This window comes from Vidua chalybeata, unplaced genomic scaffold (genome assembly GCF_026979565.1).
Source record: "Vidua chalybeata isolate OUT-0048 unplaced genomic scaffold, bVidCha1 merged haplotype W_reject_10, whole genome shotgun sequence".
NCBI classification, from domain to species: Eukaryota; Metazoa; Chordata; class Aves; order Passeriformes; family Viduidae; genus Vidua; species Vidua chalybeata.
Window position 1 is genome coordinate 514981 of NW_026530345.1, and position 22979 is coordinate 537959.

The 22979-nt window shown below is 52.2% G+C and overlaps 1 protein-coding gene, 2 long non-coding RNA genes and 1 pseudogene across 5 annotated transcripts; 1 reads left to right on the forward strand and 3 right to left on the reverse strand.

Annotated features, from left to right (window-relative positions):
* Positions 1-22979, reverse strand: part of LOC128783030 (zinc finger protein 850-like) — a 281788-nt pseudogene that overhangs the window by 155837 nt on the left and 102972 nt on the right.
* On the forward strand, positions 4608-8312 carry LOC128783038 (serine/threonine-protein kinase pim-1-like). Of its 3 annotated transcripts, none has more exons than XR_008428963.1 (6): positions 4608-5398; positions 5477-5527; positions 5756-6125; positions 6352-6528; positions 6816-7913; positions 8198-8312. XR_008428963.1 is itself a non-coding variant. In XM_053933628.1 (5 exons), exons 1-5 carry the CDS (start codon positions 4859-4861, stop codon positions 6953-6955), a joined length of 1278 nt encoding a protein of 425 aa, XP_053789603.1. In that variant the 5' UTR covers positions 4608-4858; the 3' UTR covers positions 6956-8312. The 3 variants fall into 3 exon arrangements, 1 of the variants encoding a protein (XP_053789603.1); XR_008428964.1 differs by having other exon boundaries at positions 6816-7903; XM_053933628.1 differs by having other exon boundaries at positions 6816-8312.
* Positions 10156-11222, reverse strand: LOC128783090 (uncharacterized). The gene is made up of 3 exons (XR_008428987.1): positions 11203-11222; positions 10653-10760; positions 10156-10186 (listed from the first exon to the last, which is right to left on the reverse strand). It is a non-coding gene; the product is annotated as an uncharacterized LOC128783090 (long non-coding RNA).
* Positions 11389-12674, reverse strand: LOC128783083 (uncharacterized). Its single transcript, XR_008428977.1, has 4 exons — positions 12423-12674; positions 11881-11988; positions 11550-11621; positions 11389-11461 (listed from the first exon to the last, which is right to left on the reverse strand). It is a non-coding gene; the product is annotated as an uncharacterized LOC128783083 (long non-coding RNA).

Here is a 22979-nt window from a genome sequence, read left to right on the forward strand (position 1 = left end):
CATACAAACTGGGATCATTTGGACTGGGATGACTGCACTGAACGATGTGAACGGAGGGGGTCCCACGCTGCCCAGGGCTCCCTCCCAGTCACTCCCTGTCCCTCCCAGTCCCAGTGCTGCTCTGGGGTGCAGCCAAAGCTCCCCAGAGTGAACTCAGAGGTCCCAGAGCAATCCAGGTACAGATCCCAGCACCGGTCTTGGAGCAATCCTGGTCCCGATGCCGACCTCGGTCTCAGTCTCGGTCCCAGAGCACCCCCAGTGCGGGTCTCAGTGCACCCACTCGATGCCATGTTCTCTAGCCCAGGTGTTGGCAATGCTGCTCTTGAAATGAGTCCCCTTGTCTGACTCAGTCCTCTCAGGGGTGCCATGCCTCCGCAGGACTTGCTTTTCCAGGCCCAGGATGGTGTTGGGGCAGTGCTGTGAGGCACAGGGGAGGTCTCCAAGCATCCCGTGGTGGCTTCTACCATGGTGAGCACGTAGCGCTTGCCTTGGCGTGTCTGGGGCAGTGTGATGTGGTCAATCTGCCAGGCCTCCCCATACTTGTACTTGGACCCCCGCCCACCATAGCACAGGGGCTTCACCCGCTTGGCCTCCTTGATCACAGCACACGTCTCACAGTCATGGATAACCTGAGAAATCCTGTCCATGCTTAGATCCACCCCTCGGTCTCGAGCCCACTTATAGGTGGCATCTCTGCCCTGGTGACCTGAGGCATCATGAGCCCATCGAGCCAGGAACAACTGCCCCTTGTGATGCCAATCCAAGTCTATCTTTGACACCTCTGTCTTTGCAGCCTGATCTACCTGCTCGTTTTTTCGGTGCTCCTCATTAGCCCGACTCTTGCGGACATTGGCATCTACATGGCAGACTTCCACAGGTACCTTCTCCACCCGAGAGGCAATGTCTTTCCACTCATCAGCATTCCAGACTGGTTTTCCTCTAAGCTGCCAGTTGGCCTTTTTCCTCCTTTCCAGGCAGCCCCACAGAGCATTGGCTGCCATCCATGAATTGGTATGAAGGCAGAGGTTTGGTCACTTCTCTCTTCCAGCAATGCACAGAGCCAGCTGAACGGCCTTGAGTTCAGCAAGTTGACTTGATCCACCTTCTCCTCAGTAGCTTGTGCAGCCTGTTGTGTGGGTCTCCATACGGCTGCTTTCCACTTCTGGTTCATCCCTACGATGCGACAGGAACCGTCCGTGAAAAGAGCGTAGCGTGTTTCCTCTGCTGGTAGATGTTTGTATGGTGGAGCTTCTTCAGCCCATGCCAATTGTTCCTGCTCCTCTTCATCAGCAAGACCAAAGTTTTCACTTTCTGTCCAGTTTTTATTTCCAAAATCCCAGGGTGATTCAGGTTTCCAGTACGGGCGCACTGTGTGATGAGGGCAATCCACTTGCTCTGTGTGGTGTCGGTGGCGTGGCAGGATGTGGGAACCTTTCCTTGAAACATCCACCCCAGCACCGGCAGTCGGGGTGCCAGGAGGAGTTGTGCTTCTGTGCCAATCACCCCCAAGGCAGCTTGAACTCCTTCATAGGTGGCCAAGATTCCCTTCTCTGTGGGAGTGTACTTGGCTTCAGACCCTCTGTAGCTTTGGATCCAGAATCCCAGTGGTCGGCCTCGAGTCTCCGCAGGCACCTTCTGCCAAAGGCTCCAGGACAAGCCATTGTTCCTGGCTGCAGAGTAGAGCACATTCCTCACCTCTGGTCCCGTCCTGACTGGGCCAAGGGCGACTGCATGAGCGATCTCCTGCTTGATCTGGGCAAAGGCTTGTTGCTGTTCAGGGCCCCGTGGAAATCGTTCTTTTTGTGTGGGTGACCAGGTAGAGAGGGCTCAAAATCTGGTTTTACTCAGGAATGTGCATTCTCCAAACACCGGCTTCCAGCAGAATCTGGACGATCCTCTCTCCTTTCTCAAATACTTCCATTGCTGTGTTCCCCCACACAATGATGCCATCGATGTACTGCAGGTGTTCTGGAGCTTCACCCTTTGCCAGTGCAGCCTGGATCAGTCCATGGCAGCTGGTGGGGCTGTGCTTCCACCCCTGGGGCAGTCGGTTCCAGGTGTACTGCACGCCCCTCCAGGTGAAAGCAAACTGAGGCCTGCATTCTGCTGCCAGAGGAATGGAGAAAAACGTGTTAGCAATGTCAGCAGTGGCGTACCACTTTGCTGCCTTGGACTCCAGCTCGTACTGGAGCTCCAGCATGTCCGGCACAGCAGCGCTCAGCGGTGGAGTCACTTCATTCAAGGCACGATAGTCCACAGCCAATCTCCATTCTCTGTCAACTTGTGCAGAGTTGGGCCAAGTGGGGCTGTTGAAGGGTGAGTGGGTTTTGCTGATCACCCCTTGGCTCTCCAGCTCACGGATCATTCTGTGGATGGGGATCACGGCATCCCGATTCGTTCAATACTGCCGGCGGTGCACTGTCGAGGTGGCAATTGGCACTCGTTGCTCTTCCACCCTCAGGAGTCCTACTGCAGATGGGTGCTCTGATAGTCCAGGCAAGGTGTTCAACTGCTTCATGTCCTCTGCCTCTCCAGCAGCTATGCCAAAAGCCCACCTGAGTCCCTTTGGGTCTTTGTAGTAGCCATTTCAGAGGAAGTCTATGCCCAGAATACACGGGGCCTCTGGGCCGGTCACAATGGGATGTTTCTGCCACTCCTTCCCAGTCAGGCTCACCTCGGCTCCCAACAGGGTCAATTGCTGTGATCGATCCCCCCGTCAGCCCGGCAATGGAAACAGGTTCTGCCCCCACATGTCCCCATGGTATCAGGGCACACTGCGCACCAGTATCAGCTAAGATTTCATATTTCTGTGGCTCTGATGTGCCATGCCATCGGATCCACACTGACCAAAAGATCCGGTTTTCCCGTGCCTCTCCCTGGCTCGAGGCAGGGCCCCTCTAGCCCTGGTTCCCATTTCTTCCCTGGGCATACATACTAGAGGCTCCTTCAAGGGGATCTGACAGATCATACCCAGCAGCTCGGTCACGGGAGGCTGAGGCTGCCTTCACCTTAGTGGAATTCTCTCGATTAGTGTTTCCCTGCTTGCGTAGACACAGCCATGCTGCCAGGACAGAAGTGAGTTGATGAACTTTGGACCTGATTAGCATAAAAGACTTGATAATCAGAATGCCTTGGCAAGAAGAAACAGAGCTTTGAAGACTGCAAGAAGACTGAATCAAGAAAGATTGAATCAACTTCTATGAGCAAAACATATTGCAAAATGGATAAGTTTGTTTATGTGATGATTAACCCAATCATTGTAGTAAAAAATTACTAGTCTTTCAAGAATTGTGTATAAGCATGTGTAGCCCATGTGAAAAACATGTTCACTCTCCTGTGAAAATGTAAAAAGTTTAATAAAGGACAGTAGGAGACAAGGACCATGGAGCAAAGGTTATTTATGGCCAGGTGCATCTTGGCACTCAGCCAAGAGCACCCTGTTACCTTCGGGGATCTCCCTTAAATACCTTTTCCCTCACATCAGCCTGTTGCATATTCACAGCCCCTTATGCATATCCATAACCTAGTTTACATTTTCCAGGAACTATTTTACATGGCCCCTCCTTGGGTCCGCCTTTTCAGAGCATGCGTGTTTCCTGGCTGGGGTTTGGCTCCTTCTCTTTATCACTTCCAGTTCGGGCCTTGGTCCACACTGCCTTCAGACGGTGAGTGCTGATCGTTGGCAGATCTGTAGCAGGTGTCCTCATCCTTTGTTCATTGGATGTTATCCCATCCAAGCAGGCATTTTAACACAAGCAGACTTCTGTCAGCTATTGCACTACTATGTCTAAGCTTAATTAACAACAAAATTAGAAACTATATCTTTGGAACAAAGTTACTTGAACATCACACATATAAAATCCACTTTGATATTTGCAAAAGCCAATATTATAATATGTATCTATAACACTGCTCTCCTGCAAGGAAAGGCTGAGACAGCCCGGCTTCCTCAGCCTGGGCAAGAGACTGAGACTTGATCCAACTGTGGCCTTCCAGGACCTGAGGGCAACCTACAAGAAAGCTGGACAGGGGCTTTGTAGGAGGGCAGGCAAGGACAGGACAAGGGAGAATGGATCCAAATGGAAAGAGAGTCGGTTTAGGTGAGGGATTCAGAAAAAAGACTCTCCTGGAACAGGTTGCCCAGAGAAGGTGTGGCTGTCCCGTCCCTGACAGTGCTCAAGGCCAGGCTGCACGGAGCTCTAGACAAGCCGGGCTAGTGCAAGGGGTGCCCAGCCACAGCAGGGGGGTTGCAGCCGTGTGATTTTTCAGATCCGTTCCAAGCCAAACCATGCCACGACTCCATGATTCTGGGATACTTCCCCTCCTCATCCTCTGGCAGAAAAACAAACTTGGCCCCAAGTTCCACATTGCAGACCATGTCTTTTGGCAGCCTGCAACTGTCTCAACAGAGGATGAAAAGAGGTGACATTACTGAGACAATTTCCCTTTTCTACATGAAAATTAAATGCTCCACTCCTGAAGAGCCAATTCTTCCCCATGAAATGCTACACCTCAGCCAAAGAAGAAAGAAGCCACAAGCCAACACTCTTCTTTATTGCTACATTATTTGATTTGGTTACTTCTCTAATAGGAATTCCTTGGGGGTTTTATTTGTTTGTTTCTCTCTTTCGTTCCGCGGGGCGCGCGGCGGCTCCTCCGTTGGGTTCGCGGAGGCAACGGAGGAACGTTCGCGAGCTGCGGCGGTTCCGCAGCAGCAGCAGCAGCAGCAGCAGCAGCAGCGCTTCTCTCGACCGGTTTTCCGCTCGACTTTCCACTCGCTCCCCATCCCCTTCTCCCTCTCACACTCACTCCACTCCTGTCCCGTCCCGTCCGTGTCCCGCCTCTCCCAGCCCGGCTGATGCCGCGTCCCGCAAGGCGCCCCTCGGCGGGGCCGCCCCGTGCCCGGCCCTGCCCGTCCCGCCGCGGAGCCGCCTCCGCCGGGCTCTCTCCGTACTGGCTGTGGCGCCGCTGGAAGTGCCGCTCGCTCTGGTGCTGGCGGAGCAGCGCGGTCTTTTGGCTCCGCCTGGCGCGGGCTCTGGCCCGGCCCCGGCCGAGGCCCCGGCCCCGAACGAAGCCCCTGCCGCGGTTCCGCCCGCAGCCGCCCCGCTGCCGCCCCGCGCCCGCCCCGTCGCCGACAGCGTCGCCGGCGGCTTCCCCGCTCCGAGCTCCGCCGCTCGTCAGCTCAGCCGCCGGCCCCGAGCCGCCGCAGCCCGGGGCGGCTCGGCAAGCAGCAGCGCGCCGGGCGCTCGGCTTGGCGGGGCAGAAGAGCGGGAGCGCGGTGCCGCCCGCACGGGCGGAGAAGCCTCCCCTGGAGCAGCACTACCGGGAGGCCCCGCTGCTGGGGAGCGGCGGCTGCGGCAGCGTTTACTCCGGGACCCGGCTCGCCGACGGCGCCCCGGTAAGAGACGGGGCCGGAGCGGAGGGGGCGGCGGGCGGCGGGCAGCGAGCTCAGCCCGGCGCTCGCCTTGGCTTGCAGGTGGCCATCAAGCGAGTGTGCCGCGATCGCATCCCGGAGTGGGCGCGGCTGGTGAGTGAGCGGGGCCAGCGGGAGAGGGCGGCGGGGCGTGCCGGGCGGGGCTAAGGCGAGGCCCGGCAGGGTGGCAGCCGGAAGGCTGCGAGGGGAGCGAGCGGGGAGTGAGCGGGGCCCGCGCAGCGTCCCGGGCCGGGCAATGGCGAGCGGCGGCGGGGCCGGGCAGAGGGTGGCCGAGGCGCGGCGCAGCATCGGCCCCGCTGAGGGCATCGCGGTCCCCCGCAGCACAACGGCGCCCTGGTGCCCCTGGAGCTGGCGCTGCTGTGGATGGTGTCGTGCCCTGGCTTCCGCGGCGTCGTGCGGCTCCTGGACTGGTTCGAGCTGCCCGACGGCTTCGCGCTGGTCATGGAGCGTCCGCAGCGCTGTCAGGACCTCTGGGACTTCCTGCACGAGCGGGGGTTCCTGACGGAGCCCGTGGCGCGGGGGCTGTTCCGCCAGGTGCTGGAGGCCGTGCGGCACTGCACCAGCCGCGGCGTCCTGCACCGCGACATCAAGGCCGAGAACGTCCTCGTCGACCTGGCCACGGGCGAGGCGAAGCTCATCGACTTCGGCTGCGGCACGATCCTCCAGGACACGTTCTACACCCGGATGTCAGGTGAGCCCAAAGCCGGGGCCCAGCCGGGCAGCAGAGGTTCCCCCCTTGGCTGGCAGAGGGGGAAGAGGGAGACAGGGAGGGGAGGGTGCAGAATCCTCCTTCAGCCGGCTGCAGCCAAGTTGCTTTTCGGCGGGGCAGGGGCTGGCTGTTGTGGCACGGGGGCTGGCTGGGAGGGAGGGAGGGAAGGAGCAGCATTGGCCTGATGAGCTGTGCCCGTGTCCCATAGGAACGCCGGAGTACAGCCCACCGGAGTGGATCCTCTTTGGCTGCTACCATGGCCAGCCAGCCACCATCTGGTCCCTGGGCATCCTGCTCTATCACCTGGTCTGCGGGCACCTTCCTTTCCACACAAACGAGGACATCGTCCGGGGCCAGCTCTTCTTCCCGCCCCGGGTGTCTCAAGGTGGGGCTGCGCCTTCAAGGCTCAGAAGGAGGAACGGGGCTGGGAGGGGGCAGCTGGCACATCACCGTCCTGCTCTGGCAGCTAGTGAGGAGGTTGATCTCCTGGGCTTAGCTGGAGGAGGCGGCACGTGTGCCTCTGTGCTGCTCTCCTCCAGAAGGGAGGATCCATGGAAAGCTTTTGGCTGCAGCTCTGAGCACTCCTAGTGTGGCCTGGGCACTGTGGAATGTGGGAGAGCATGGACAGGAGCCTTGTCCCGCTGAGCGGCGGTTTCTGGTTTCTCTCTGCAGAGTGCCAGCACCTCATCAGGTGGTGTTTATCCATGGACCCCGCAGACAGGCCATCACTGGAAGACCTTTTTGAGCATTCTTGGCTGCAGGAGCCCTGCCTGGCCCAGGAGACAGCAGAGATCCATCCCTGTGCTCAGTAGGATCCAGGAGCCCAGCAAGTACCAGCTGCACGCGTCTGGTGGCACTCCAAGAAAACCCCGGAGCATTTCCCTGCGGCTGCGGCACAGAGGAGAGAGCGCAGCCGAGGAGATGCTTCCGCTGGTCCCCGGCGAGTTGTGGAGGGAGTGGCTCAGTGCGCCCCGTGCCACTGGAGAAGTGGTGGCAGTGCGGTGAAGGTGCCACGGACTGGAACAGGGGAAACATCCCCCTGCAGCTCAATGGCATCGGGATGTCCCCGCAAGCCGAGGCACAGCTGGCGTGTTCTTCTGGAGCACCACGTGGAGCTGGGAACACCATCCTGGAGCTGGCCGCTGGCGGGGCAAAGCCGACCGGCTTTGGCTGCGGCCCCTTCCTGGAGGACACGCTCTGCGCCCCGATGAAATCAAGATGAGTCCCCAGCCGGTGCAGGGGCGGGGGGATGCTCGTGCTTCCAGGCATGGCAGGGCTCGGCCTGGCCACGCGCCGCAGGTTCCCCGCTCGGCGGCGCTGGGGAATATTAATTTTTCCCCCGGCTGCCGAGCTGCTTTTTGGTGGGACAGGGGACGGATGTTGTGGAAGAGGAGCCGGCTCCTGGCCTTGCTGACAGCTTCTGCCAGCCAGTCTGGCACGGGCTGGGGCGGGGGCAGCCAGCCTGACAAAGCATCCATCCATGTGGATGGGGGCAGCAGAGGGGGACGGGTTCCGAAGCGGTGACAGGCTTTGTAGGTTTTTCTTGTTTCCAGGTCTTGTTTTGAATTGACTTTCATGCAATTGTTCTTTGTTTTTCCCAGGAAGATTACACCTGGTGCCCGGACCGGACGGGGAAGCGCCTGCACCATCCGTGGAGCACATCCAGTGCCAGCGCTACCCCAGGGGCCACGGCCTGTGGGGACATCCCCTTCAAGAAGGACGAGGACCTCGTGCGGGATCGGCTCCTCTCCTGGCAGCAGGTCTGCAGAGGTGGGTACCCGGCTCCACAGCTGGGCTGGCAGAAGGGCTTCGGGCAGAGGGCAGCGGGCACACGGGCATCCCGCCCTTGCAGCTGCTGAGGAGGCTGCTGTGCTGTGCTGAAGCGGAGGAGGTGGAACGTGGCCTGCCACGCTGCCCTTCTCTCGAAACAGAGAATGGCTCGGGAGGTTTGGGCTCTGAGCACAGCCAGCAGCCTGGCCCGGGCACAGGCCATGGCAGGACAGGGCACAGGAGCCTTCTGTGACTGACCGTGGCTCTCTGGTTTCTCTCCGCAGGCTGCCAGCACCTCATGCCATGGAAACGGCTCCGCTCGGCCTGCCAGGCTGGGAGGGCTGGAGGGCGGCGGGTGTTCATTTGCTGTCAGAAATAAATCGTTCTATTTTTTTGTCATCGTCATGATCAGAGCATTTCTTTCATCCTTTTCCAAGCTTTTGGCCTCCCTTCCTCCAGGGTAATCTTTTTGTGTCCGTCCTCAGCCACTTGATGGCATTTGGCAGGGGGGATTAAGCAATGTGAAAAGTTCAACAACAGCTCCTGTTGCCGACTGCAGCAGCCCCTTCAAGAGCCCTGAGCTTCCAGCGAGGTCCACGTGTGCCTTGCCAAACGGAGTGGTTTGCAGCGATGGGGTTGTCGCCCTGCTGCAAAAGCTGGGAGGAAGTCAGAAGTGGCAAAATGCCAATTTGACTCAACCCCTGCCCAGGTTCTGCATCTTTCCCCTCTGCTCGGTGACAGGCAGGCAGGGCTGGACTCCAGCAAGGTTCAAGTTCTTGGTGCTCCCTGGCATCAAGGGGATCAAGTAAACTCTTGTATGCAGTGACTGCAATAGGGCTACTGAAGGGAAAAAGGAGATGTCGTGAGGTGGGGAATCCTTCTTGTCTCCTTTGTCTCCCCAGGAGCCCCTTGGAAAGGGAAATGCCCACACGGGTTTATCTGACTCCTTCCCAGCCAGCCTTTCCCTCAGTCCCGGCTCTCATTTGCTCCGCAGGCTTCAGCAGCTCGCTCAGCTCAGAGGAGCTCTCAGAGGAGAAAACGCTGCCTGGCGTGGGGCTGGCTGATCCCTGTCTCATCTTGATTCCATTTCCCCGCTCCCTCCCCCATCCAAGAGAGCGAAGGATCCCCCACAACCGGTCACGATCCACTCTTGCGGGGTGTTTGTGATGGTTTGTTAACCGATCCCAAAAGTGCAAAACTGCAAATGGCAAGGGACCATCACTTGAATCACAACAAATGCATCTTTATTTAGGTACCAACAGCAAATGCGATAGAAGGGACAGAAAAGGGAAATAGAGAGAAAAGAGAGGAAGGGGAATAGAGCTACCACCGTCAAGACGAGATCCTCGATGGTCCAGCCATCATTCACTATATCAAATAACTGGAAAAAGCACTGGAAAAGAATTTGGTTTTTTAAAATTAAGTTTAAAAAAAAAGGAAAGAATTGCATAAAGAAAACCAAAGAGTAAGAATACAGTAATTTAAACTTCTTAAAGCCCTTTGCTAATGGAGCCCTGAAGCCCAGTCACATGCAGTGCGGCCTCGGCGGTGCCTTTGAGCCCAGAACTGCCAAGGGTCAGGGCCGGGATGAGCCTTCACCCAAAACAGGCTCCAAGACTGAGTGGGAATCAATCCAGAACAGGGCTCACACAAAGAGCAAAGCCTCAAGGCCAAAGCCAAACCTTCATCAGGTTGGATTTGTTTGAACACTGAACTGCAGCAGATTTGCTTGTCCGGTAACATCACTGTCACCATGAAACTTTACATGAGCTACTAAATAAGCACTGTCCTGTCCTGAGCTGTGTGGCCCAAAGACTGTTGAGAACTTGCTCTGCCTCTGCCCTGTGCCCCCGGGGCTGCTCTTGGCCTGGCAGCCTCAGTGGGAGCCAGCACTGGCTGCAGCCCCAGCGGGCCCCCCAGGACAAGGCCCAGCAATGAAGAGGCCAATGAAAGCACTGGGCAGCAGCAGAGCCCTCAGCAGAGTTCTTTGGACAACCACGGACTGGCCACAGCTCCAGTGCAGCATGACTACGAGTCAGGCTACCAATGCTATGAGCAGAGTTACAAGAAAGCTGTGGAGAAAAATCAACAACTGACCGTCTGCTGTGGTACAGCTTCTGAATGCCAAGATAGCAGCCGATCAGCACGAGGGGCACGGTGAACAGTGTCACCACCGTGCCTATCATGCAGGACCTGCGCACATCCTGGGGGCAGACAATTCTTGGGAGGCGCACTGGATCTGGGGGCAAATATTCCTGTTTCAGTGATAACGTCTGTGGGAGCAGTGGGGAGCGTGAGCCCGTGCTGTGCTGCACTGCCGAGCTGGCAGCACGGTGGATACGGCCAGGACGTTCTCAGTTTCCCCCAGAGCTGGGGCCTGCAGGCCCCTTGCCGCCCCTTGGCACAGGCTGTGCCACCCAACAAAGCCCAGCAGGCCGGGAGGAGAGCCCGGGGCCAGCGCAGCTGCTTGGGCAGTCGCTGCTTCGAGGGACACGGGCCAAACCCATCCCTGAGCAGCCCCTGCCAGCCAGCCCTGGCCCTCCCTGCCCTGTGACAGCTCCCCCAGCCCCAGGGGACAGAGTCAGGCCCTGTCAGGACACACGGGAGCCTTGCTCTCCCTCTCTGCTCTTTCCCCACCATGGGCACCCCGTGCAGCCACTCCCAGGTTTTGGGACATGTCTCCCACGGAGGGACCCCAGCAGGATTGCTCAGCCTGGCTGAGCCTGGCACAGCAATCACCTTCTGTGGCACTGTCTGGCATCTCCTCCCTTCGTGTATCGGGGGCTGGCACGGAGCCACGGCTTCCTTCAGGAAGTGCTGCCTTCAGCAAAGCCCTTTGGTCCATCTCTGGAGAAAGGAAAAGGGACAGCTGGATCAGGTGGAACCATTCCCCATTGGAGAGATGGCATCTTCAGCAAGTTCCACTTTTCAAAGACATGGATAAGGATCAGGAAAAGGCCACGGCTCTTGGGGCTGCCACAGGGCCCTCCCTTCTCCAAACAGGTGCCACTCCTGATCTACCCGGAGACCGGGAAATTGCAGGGGATTGCAGGCCCGTGGTGCAGTTTGGGCTCCCTGCCAGCTGATGCCAAAAGCCTTCCTGCAGAGGCTGGGGAGAAGCTGCAGCCAGGCCAGGCTGGAAAACAGCCCTGCAGGGCAGGAAAGCAGCAGCGGGGCAGCCAGGCTGCCATGGATCCCTTCCCTCTGTGCCGGGCACGGCGTGTCCAGATGTGCAGGGAAAGCCCCCGGCTGCTGAGTCCCAGGGGAAGGCTGAGGGAAATGCACCCACCACGGCGTCTCTCCAGATCATTCAGCATCTGGTCCAGGTCTTTGGATGCCTCCAGGGACTTCATGTGTTTAGTAGATCTGTTCCTCCCTCTCGGCGGACCTTAAGAGAATGCATGTCCATTTCCCCCGGAATGGATCCCACAAAAGCAGGGCTCAGCCTGTGGGGTCAGCAGGGACACACAGCTCACCCCTGTGATGGGAGCCAGGCTTGTGCGCAGCAACCAGGAAAGGAGCCTGAAAAGTCCTCCCTGCAGACACACCTGTAACTCAACAGGCACAGGAGCTTCTGTCACCTGCTTCCTGCCAGGTTGTCAGTGATTATTCACTGAGGGCAAGTTGAGAAGTTACCTGCAGAATCTCCCAAGGGTTCCAAACCATCTTCCATCCCAGCTGCTGGAGAAGCCTTGCTAGCATGCTCATCTAGAAGGGATCAGAGATCAGAACCATTTCCTGGTCTGCTGGGATCCCCCTGTGCCTTGGGGAACTGGGCACTGCAAGGGGGTCGGGTAAGGCTGTGGGGGCCAAATTTCCATGGCCATGGCCAAAGCTGCCCAGGGGCCTGGGGAGCTCTGGGCTGGCTCCTGGCCACTCTCCACACTCTTTGCAGGTCCTGTGCAACATCCCTGGAGGGCAGGTACTGCCACACAGCAGAGATGGCAGCTCAAGCTTCAGCAATTACCTCCTGTGGCTGTGCCTGGCATCGCCTCACTTCCTGCAGCAGGGGCTGCCAATGGGCCACTGCTTCCTCCAGGAAATGCTGCCTTCAGCACAGCCTTTCGCTTCATCTCTGGAGACAGGAAGAGGCACAGATGCATTAGATGGAGCCGTTCCCCTTCTGGGAGATGGCATCTTCAAGAGGCAATACTGGACAAACTCATGGTTCAGGAAATCATCAAAACTTTTGGGACTGGCCAGGCCACTCCCTTCTACAAACAGGTGCCATTCCTGATCTACCCGGAGACCGGGAAATCGCAGGCATCTCGGGCCCATGGTGCAGGTTGGGCTCCCTGCCAGCTGGTGCCAAATGCCTTCCTGCAGAGGCTGGGGAGAAGCTGCAGCCAGGCCAGGCTGGGAAACAGCCCTGCAGGGCAGGAAAGCAGCAGCGGGGCAGCCAGGCTGCCATGGATCCCTTCCCTCTGTGCTGGGCACGGCGTGTCCAGATGTGCAGGGAAAGCCCCCGGCTGCTGAGTCCCAGGGGAAGGCTGAGGGAAATGCACCCACCACGGCGTCTCTCCAGATCACTCAGCATCTGGTCCAGGTGTCTGGCTGCCTCCAGGGATTTCTTTTCTCCAGTGTCTGAGTTCTTCCATGGAGAAGGACCTTAAGAGAAAGTTGTTCCATGTCCCCTTCAGGCCAGAGTGGCAGTGAGTGCCCCTGGGTGATTGGTGCCCTCCAAAGCACTCCCTCAGCTCTGCCTTCCACTCAGGAGCAGGGCCAGGGGGACCACGTGCCTGCGGTGGCCCCACACTGGCATGGAAGTAGCCCCTTGCAGGGCCGTCCATGGGGAAGAAAGGATTCCCTGGAGCTGCCAGCAGCTCTAAACCCAACCCTAGCCAGGGCCAGGGCTTGGCAGCAGCAGCAGGAGCAGCTCAGGCACCCCGGGGCCGGTAAAGGAGCTGCAAAAGGCACAGCCCCGGGGCACAGCCCTGGGCCCGACCCCTTCCCTCTCTGCTCTTCTTCCTGGCTGCACAGAGCACACGGAAGCGCACACTGGAATTGCACACGGAAGGGCCGGGATGAGCCTTCACCCAAAACAAGCTCCAAGTCTGAGTGGGAATCAATCCAGAACAGGGCTCACACAAAGAGCAAAGCCTCAAGGCCAAAGCTAAACCTTCATCAGGTTGGATTTGTTTGAACACTGAACAGGAGCAAATTTGCTTGTCTGGTAACATCAGTGTCACCATGAAACTTTACATGAGCTACTAAATAAGCACTGTCCTGTCCTGAGCTGTGTGGCCCAAGTACCGTTGAGAACTTGCTCTGCCTCTGCCCTGTGCCCCCGGGGCTGCTCTTGGCCTGGCAGCCTCAGTGGGAGCCAGCACTGGCTGCAGCCCCAGCGGGCCCCCCAGGACAAGGCCCAGCAATGAAGAGGCCAATGAAAGCACTGGGCAGCAGCAGAGCCCTCAGCAGAGTTCTTTGGACAACCACGGACTGGCCACAGCTCCAGTGCAGCATGACTACGAGTCAGGCTACCAATGCTATGAGCAGAGTTACAAGAAAGCTGTGGAGAAAAATCAACAACTGACCGTCTGCTGTGGTACAGCTTCCGAATGCCAAGATAGCAGCCGATCAGCACGAGGGGCACGGTGAACAGTGTCACCACCGTGCCTATCATGCAGGACCTGCGCACATCCTGGGGGCAGACAATTCTTGGGAGGCGCACTGGATCCGGGGAAAATATTCCTGTTTCAGTGATAACGTCTGTGGGAGCAGTGGGGAGCGTGAGCCCGTGCTGTGCTGCACTGCCGAGCTGGCAGCACAGTGGATACGGCCAGGACGTTCTCAGTTTCCCCCAGAGCTGGGGCCTGCAGGCCCCTTGCCGCCCCTTGGCACAGGCTGTGCCACCCAACAAAGCCCAGCAGGCCGGGAGGAGAGCCCGGGGCCAGCGCAGCTGCTTGGGCAGTCGCTGCTTCGAGGGACACGGGCCAAACCCATCCCTGAGCAGCCCCTGCCAGCCCTGGCCCTCCCTGCCCTGTGACAGCTCCCCAGCCCCAGGGGACAGAGTCAGGCCCTGTCAGGACACACGGGAGCCTTGCTCTCCCTCTCTGCCCTTTCCCCACCATGGGCACCCCGTGCAGCCACTCCCAGGTTTTGGGACGTGTCTCCCATGTGTAAGAGCCCGTCTGAAGCCCCTCATTTTCCATTCTGCCTTCCAATTGCCACGAGAAAGAATCCCTTCCTCCACTGCAGTTCCAGCTTAGAACAGGACACAGCACAGGTGCAACCACTGAACCGTCACGCTGGCTGTTCTGAACAAGGCCTGGCAAGAACTTGGCAAGGAGCTGGCAAGAACTTGGCAAAGACCTGACATGGACCCAGCTCGGGACAGCCTGATGTGCAGCCTGCTTCTAATCTCCGTTCTTAAGCCAAATGAACTTTTGGGGTGACTCCTGTGGTCCTTCATTGAAGACCCCTCATCTGCCTCGTTACCGCTGTGACAAACAAAGAATGAGAATCCTCCTCCCAAGGACTGAGACTGAGACCCCTACTACAGGGAGGAGGGGAAATTGGTGGTCTGACCACTAATGACATGACCTGTTTCCCTTCAGTAATTTTAATGGACTTATTCTTCATTGTATTCGTCTTGCTTTGGTGGTTTCTGTGGACTCACCTGTTCCCGCGTGGCGATTACAATGGACTTTCATTGTTACACTTGTTCCCCCCTCTTTCCTCTGTGGACTATAACTGGACCCCCGAGTCGACCAGAACTTCGGAGACTTCCCCGACACGACAGACGGATCCCCATCGTCCGGACCACTGAGGATCTCGCCTGTGTTGGTAGCTATTCCCATACCCCTCTTCTCTCTCTCTCTCTATCCTTTTAACTCCTTTCTTAACCCCACCATCACATTTACTGTTTTGGCCCCTAATAAAGGTGCATTTGTTGTGATTAACTGATAGTCCCTTGTTGTTTGCCTTTTTGCACTTTTGGGATCGGTGAAAAGAACCATCACGACACCCCGCAATAAGCGGATCGTGACATTAAAATTGGCGTCACGGACAGGATTTCTGTCTAGACAGAAGGGTTGCAGCTGAAAAGGCACCCACACTGTCTTTGGGAATTCACAAAGGATCCCCTAGTGCAAAAGGCGGGACACTGTTGTTTTGTTGTTGTTGTGTGTATCTGGTCTGGGAAGGAAGGGACAACTTGAAGAAACTAAGCAGAGCCTCCCCGGCAGATTATTGTCCTTTCACCCACCCCGGGAAGCGAAGGGCGACACAGCGAGGGCTGTGTAGTTTTGTGGAACTTAAGTTTGTACCTCCCTGTCGTGGTTTTGGTCCCTTCACAAAATGAGTGATAACCTTAATGATAAAGCTAAAGTTGGGCTTTATGCTCTACTAGCTAAACACAATGCCAAACCTTTTCCGGGAGGAGAGGAATGGGCACAAAATAATTGGTTTAATTTGGATAATGTGGTTGATAGAGTGTGTTCTTTACAACATGATACAAAGTTCAAACTGGGCAAGAATAAAACTATCTTATGCTCAGTTTTGGGAGCTTGTCTTACGGCAGCCGTAGAAACTCGCTCACAGCGAAGAAGTGAGCAAGAAATAATAGTAGACTCCCTTCAAAATTTAGTAGAAATTTTACAAAAACAGTTATATGAAGCAAGAAATGTAACTTATGCATTGCGAGCTGCCTTATAACAGAAGAACATGTTAACAAATCACACAATGCTGATTCCTCTACAGAAACAGAGGAGAAGGAAACTCCTCACATTAAACAAATTTACCCCCAAAAGGAACTAGAAGCAGCAAGTAATTGTGGGGAACATTGCTGCCATCACTTGAGACCCCTAATTAAAACAGAGTATAATTATCTCAGTGATGATGATCTCGTACCTCACATCACAACCAAACACATACCATACACTGCCACTGAGTTAGCTAAACTTAAAAGGGAATATGGACGCCTTCCACACGAATCAGAAACAGAATATGTTTTCCGGGTGTCCCTCACTGGTGGTGATCAAATTAAATTATCTGAACAAGAAGCCAGTGGGTACTGGGGACATGGTGCCTTCCTAACAACGGGAGATAAAGGTGACACATGGTCCCTGACACAGCGTGCGGCTTTTTGGGCCGGGGGGACAAGCCCCTTGGAAAGGGGAGACCCCATAACTATAATTAGTACCCCTGACCAACTCTTAGAAAGTGTGCATAAAGCCGCTTGCCTGCAAATGATTCATGAGAAGAAATTAATTCCTGGCTTTGAATCCCCGATGCAATTACCTGTGAAGCCCGAAATAATGACCCCTTTAATTCGTGGGCTTCCAGAAACACTTAAACCTACTGCTATTACCTTACAAAAAACTATTATGACACTAAGCCCTGTGGAAAGACTGGACAGATTCCTGGGTAATCCCACTGATCGCACGGAATCTACTGATCCCAACTTTACTCCATTCCATTCATCCTTACAAGCCGCAGCTTCCAAATGCAGCTCGCCTGCCAGTAGCCGTGAAGTCTGGGCATGGGGTGAAGTTGCAGAAGATTTGATCAATTACTGTAGAAAATATGGACCAGTAAAAACCCTAGAAGAAAAACCAGAAGAAACAAAAGGCGTTCGGTCCATTGAGATTCCTCATGGTAAAAATTCAGAAAAGGGAAAACAAAACCCTAACCACCAGCATTGGTGGTCATTGGGGGTCCAAAAAGGAGTCCCCAGAGATGTAATGGATGGTTTGCCCCTTGATAAATTACAGAAATTAATAACTAATTGGCGCCATCGAAAATCAAATCCGTCAATCCAACCCACTGCACCCAAACCTCCTCAAAATATGGGCAAGGAGCCAACTCTTCCTCCGCCTCTCCTTCCCCTCCCTCCTCAGAACACGGGCAAGGAACCAACCCTTCCTCAACATCTCCTCCGAAACACAGAAACAGTAACCTTTTTCCCAACTCCTCTCTCAAAATCCAGTCAGCGGGTATTTCTCTCTCAACCTTCTCCCCAAAATTTGGGAAGTGAGCTGACACAGTTTCAGGGAAACTAATTTCTCCGTCTTTTACAGATGAGCGAAGGGACGGAGCATGGGTATATTTGAGAATGCTCACTAAAAATAAATTAGGAGATATTTTAATTACAGCTATTACCGGTCCCAAACGTGCTCTTGTAACATTTTTGATTGACACTGGGGCACAAATTTCTGCATTAACAGAAAAGGATGTTCAGAGGAGTGGAGTTGTTCCAACTAAGAGACAATACTGTGTTCTAAATGCCCTAGGAAACTCAGAATCTATGAATGTAGCCTTGGTTAAACTCACACTTCCTGGAGATGAGAATCAATTAGTTGTCAAAATGGTAATTGGGAACATTCCAAACAATTTACTAGGGAGACAATGGGAGGACTCAGAAGGATCTTTGTGGTGTTTTGGCACTACACCTTTAAATATTAAGCTGCTTCAAACTGCACCTTCTCTACCATATAGTAAAATAACAAATGTAAAACAATACCCTCTACCTTCAGGTGCCAGAGAAGGTATCAAACCAGTTATACAGGATTTGCGAGACCAGGGAGTAATAATTAACACACATTCTGCTTTCAACTCACCTGTCTGGACAGTGCGTAAATCCAATGGGAAATGGAGGCTAACAGTTGATTTCCGCAGGCTTAATGCCAACACTGACCCTCTCACGGCAGCAGTCCCGAATTTAGCTGAGTTGATAATATCTATTCAAGAAAAAGCTCATCCAATTATGGCAACTATAGATGTCAAGGACATGTTTTTTATGATACCTATACAGCCAGAAGATAGGGACCGTTTCGCCTTTACGTGGGAAGGACAGCAATACACTTTCACTAGGCTTCCCCAAGGATACAAGCATTCCCCCACTCTAGCCCACCATGCACTAGCTAAAGAAATAGAAAAGATATCCAAACCTGATGATGTAGATGTTTATCAATACATTGATGACATTTTGGTGGGAGGAGATGAAATTGAAGCAGTAGGAGAGACTCAACAGAAAATAATCTCCCATTTAGAGAGTCTTGATTTACAGATTCCCCCAGAAAAAATTCAAAAGCCCTCCCAAGAAGTAAAGTTTTTGGGAATTTGGTGGAAAGGGGGCATGACGTGTATTCCACCAGACACCTTGACTTCTTTAGATCAGATCAAAATGCCTCACACTAGGAAGGATCTCCAACAGGCTCTGGGACTATTAGTGTTCTGGAGACAACACATTCCAGATTTTTCAATAATTGCGAGGCCCCTTTATGACTTGTTGAGGAAAGGGGTAAAATGGGATTGGACTCCTTCCCAGGAAGAAGCATTATAATTACTGATTTTTGAGGCGACAGCTCACCAAGCATTGGGTCCCATCCATCCTACAGATCCCTTTCAGGTAGAATGGGGATTTGCTGCCTCAGGGCTGTCAGTACACATATGGCAGGGGGGACCTGAGGGTCCAACAAGGCCTGTGGGTTTCTATTCTCATGGTTTCAGAGACGCTGAGAAAAGATACACTACCTGGGAAAAGGGACTGTTTGTGGTTAGTCTGGCTCTCATTGAAGTGGAAAAAATAGCACGTCAACAACCTATTGTGCTAAGGGGGCCCTTCAAGGTTATTAAAACAGTCACTAGTGGAACCCCCCCTCCTGACGGGGTGGCTCAGAGGGCCTCAGTGAGAAAGTGGTATGCTCAAATCGAACATTACTGTAATATTTTTACAATAACAGAAGGAGCTGTAAAGAATTTAGCAATCCAAGAAACTGAGGGGTTGGATAGTGGCCAAGATAAACCAGCCTCTGTAATTAAAGTTGCCCCTCCTTTCTCTCCTGAACAATCAGCAAATTCTTGGTTTACTGATGCTTCTGCTAAAAGGGAAGGTAAAATGTGGAAGTATAAAGCAGCAGCCCTTCACATTTCCTCTGGTGAGCAAATAATTACAGAAGGAGATGGTAGTGCACAGGCTGGGGAGCTGGTAGCTGTTTGGAGTGTTTTCCAACGAGAAGCACAGAATTCCTCTTTGGTCTGCATTTACACTGACTCTTATGCTGTATACAAAGGTTGTACTGAATGGCTTCCTTTTTGGCAGCAAAACGATTGGGAAGTCAACAGAATTCCAGTATGGCAAAAGGAGAAATGGCAAGAAATATTAAATATTGCAAGTCAGGGGAATTTTGCAGTAGGCTGGGTGGCCTCTCATCAAACAGATGGGAATCCAGCAGGAGAATGGAATAATAAAGCTGATGAGCTAGCAAGGCTTATCCCCCTGAAAAAGGAGCAAATTACAGAGGAATGGAATCAATTGTTAGAATGGCTGCATGTAAAAAGACAGCACACAGGTGCAAAAGATTTATACCAGGAAGCTCATGCCCGGGGTTGGCCCGTTACTAGGGAAATGTGTAAAACATGCATATCAGCCTGTGAGCAGTGTCGCAAGCGACTGGAAAGACACCCTTTAGAAGATGACCTTTTGCATTTAAGGAAAGGCAAAGGCTTGTGGGACGCATGGCAGGTAGATTATATTGGTCCCTTTAAGAAATCAGGAGGAAAACATTTTCTGTTGGTAGGAGTAGAGATTGTGTCTGGGTTAGTTCAAGCTGATGCTTTTAAAAGAGCTACTGGGGACAATACTGTCAAGGCTTTGCAAGGGTGGTTTGGAACTTTCCCGAAGCCACAGGAAATTCAATCTGATAACGGGTTTCATTTCACTGCCAGAGTTGTACAGGACTGGGCAAAAGGTGAAGGAATCAAATGGATTTTTCACACCCCTTACTATCCTCAAGCTAACGGGATTGTAGAAAGGACTAACGGTCTTTTAAAGCGACTGTTAAAACCACAGGAAGGAAATTGGGTCCTCCGATTATGGGAAGCTGTCAAAGGTGTAAATGACAGATGGGGAGTAAATGGGTGTCCCAAGATCACTGCTTTTTGCCCAACAGCTCCAAGCATCATTCCCGCGCTGAAAGGACCTGACGATTCCACAAACCCTGCTCATTATCCTGGACAACCTGTTTTAGTAGACCTCCCTACAGTAGGGGAGGTACCACTTGTGTTGAAAACTCCTCTGAATAAATATGCATGGATAGCTTCTGATGCTCTGGGAAAGGAGCACAGGATAAATACACGCTGGATAATTCCATCATTCTAACCTTTTCTGCCATACAGTGGCAGAACTTTTCTGTTGTGTTTACCTTTACAGAAGAACCTCGAGGGACGACATCATCTGAGCCATGATAAAATTGGTGATACTTTTCTGCATCTTACCACAACTCTCTGGCCAGAACCCTGCTGAGTGGCCGTGGTCTGAAGCTACCATCGAGCACAGTAATGTCCTAGGATCATATCCTAAAGGTCGTCACGGGAATCTGGCAACTATTGTGCTACATAACTCTAAGGTATATCGTCCAAGTGAGTGGGGATGGGATCAGAAGGAATGGACCAGAACCCAAACTGGAACGATTGGTGAGACTATTGTGGTAGCATGCAGAAAAGTGGAAGGATCTCTACATGAGAAAGCTTCCTCTATCACAATTGCTGGAAATTTTATGGAACCAGGAAGAGAAAATTATTTTAAAATCCCTTCAGCAAAATTATGCCCTACCAAGAAATGGGAGTGTGCCAAAATATTTCCCCTTACCCTATGCTGCCGTCAAGAATATGTTGGTAATTATACCACATTTCGCCCAACTAACAATATTGCAATTACAAAAGACTGTAAAAATGAATCTGTTGATTGCTGGTATAGCTTTACTTTAACTAAAACCACTTATGTGACATGTAGCTGGCAAAACAACTTGACCAACCCATTTAGTTTCCAAGGCCTGGTTTACAAATTTAAGATTAATGCTACAACCAATAATAACACAATAGTCATATCCCAGTGGACGGAAAGCCCCTTCACCGAAGGACCTTGGTCCCAAGCTTTTGTTTATTTTTCCGGATACATGGGAAATGTAAAAGATTTAAACCTAATAACTATTGTCATGCATAATAATCAGATATACATCAGGCAAGAATGGAAAGAATACAAAACCTGGCAACTTCAAGGGGTAATGGGGGAGAAAATTAGCATAGGATGCCGAATGGTTAACAAAACTGCTTATAGTAAGGCAACCTCAATCAGTGTTCAAATAGGTCAAACAGACAAGCAGGAGAGAGTCTGCACGCACCCAAGCGTACAGGATTGTTGGCACAATTTTACACTAACACAGACTGCAGAAGTGGTTTGTTTATGGGGAAAAAACACCAAAGGGCTTTCTTTTAAGTTTATAATAAATGCTGTAGCCCAATCTACTACGGTTTATACCACCACCACTACCACCACTCAAGCCCAGCCACCAGTTATGCTTACCCCGAAAATTTTTGAAGTTGGACCATATATAATCAGGAAAACTGGCCAACAACAGATATTATTTAATCCGGCATGGTCTCTTAAACAAGTCAAATTGCTGATGCAAAACAATGTCTCAGAAATACAACCAGCTTGTTCACCCTTTTTGCAAACCTCTTTTCAGGGTTGGACAACCTGGCTGCAACAGTGGAACCCTCCTAAAAACCGGGTGCCAAGAGACATAACTGGTGTCGTGGGAACGGGACTGGGAATCCTAAATAGTATTGATTCAGAAGTATTAATGAATAAATTGGCCTCCACGACTAAAGATTTAACCAAAATACAGCAGCCACTGCAATCGTCCTTATCGACCTTGGGAACACATCAGTGGTTGCTATCAAACATTCTACCAAATTGGGAAAAGATAAATGTAAATGATAGCAAATTGATAATTGATGCACTTAATGCCACACAAAGCAACGTTTCCTTAGCTCTTAGCTGTATCCAGGCTCAATTATGGATGCAGTCAGTTGCTGCCGCAATTATAAGAGAAGGTGAAGAAGGCACTTTTCCTACTGAAATTAGGAAAATAGTCTGGGACAGTGCCACTGACTTTGAAAGAGATTTCCAATCCTGGTGGAATTTAGTGAATTTTACCTATGACCCTAACACAAACACAGCCACAGCATTTGTGTTGACCATAAGTAATGCCTCGGTGCATTTGATATTCCCTATCATTGCACTAGGATTAAATCATGACGGAGCCACTTTCTATCCTTCTGAACATAGAGAATGGGCCCATCAAATTAATGACAAATGGCAAACTGTCAATTTAGAGTCCTGTACTATCCGAGAACAACTAGGGTTTATCTGTGAAGGTAATGCAATTATAGCTCAAGATATCTGTTTAGACACAGAACAAAATATCTGTCATTTTGACATTCATCCTAACGAGACTTCTAAAACAGTCCTTGTACATACAGGCAATGGGTGTGCCTGCTTTAGAACCACTTGTGATACTGTGCTTATAGAAAGTACAGTAGTAGATACTAAAAATCATTCAAATTTTTGTGCTTGCAACTTTACTAAAATTGCAGGATGTGATTTTTCTTTTGTAGCTCCAGTTACCTTACATGAACTTTTAGAATCCAATCTCACGTTGATTCACAAGCTACTGCCTACTCCCATTGGGATGAACCTTACTTTGATAAAGCAACTATTACTTCATCAAGATCTAATAGAGATCCTAGGAAAAATCAAGGAGAATGGACAGAAAACTCTGGTAACTGTTCATCATGATGTGCAAGAAATACATCGTGTTGTAGAAAGGGTGAAAAGTGATGCCGTGCACAGGTGGTGGGATACCCTTTTCGGGTGGTCGCTCACTGCCACCGGTGTCCTGAACAAATTGTGTCATCCCATTGTTGTTCTTTTGATTTTAGTTATGATTGGTTTTGTTTTATCAGTAATCTTGCTTATTGTGAATTGGAGAATGATGAAACGATGAACAAAATTGACATCTATAATTAATGCACACCACTTGGCCGACATCCTTTACACTATAGATGTTCCCAGGACTGTAGACACAAGGAGATTATAAGGTTAGAAGATATGTTTTACATAATTTTCTCTTATGATTTGTTTTAATCACTGTTTTAATTATTTTTGTTTATTGATTAGAAAATTGTACTGAGTAATATTGATTATACTAGGTTTATTATTTTATTGTTTAATATTGATTATACTGGTTTATTATTTGATCAATCTATTGTTCAATTGAT

Coding starts and splice junctions, on each gene's coding strand:
- LOC128783038 (XM_053933628.1), top strand. CDS start 4,859: ATGCCGCGTCCCGCAAGGCGCCCCTCGGCGGGGCCGCCCCGTGCCCGG. Junction 5,528..5,755: donor TCCCGGAGTGGGCGCGGCTG/GTGAGTGAGCGG, acceptor GGTCCCCCGCAG/CACAACGGCGCCCTGGTGCC. Junction 6,529..6,815: donor CCCGCCCCGGGTGTCTCAAG/GTGGGGCTGCGC, acceptor TTCTCTCTGCAG/AGTGCCAGCACCTCATCAGG.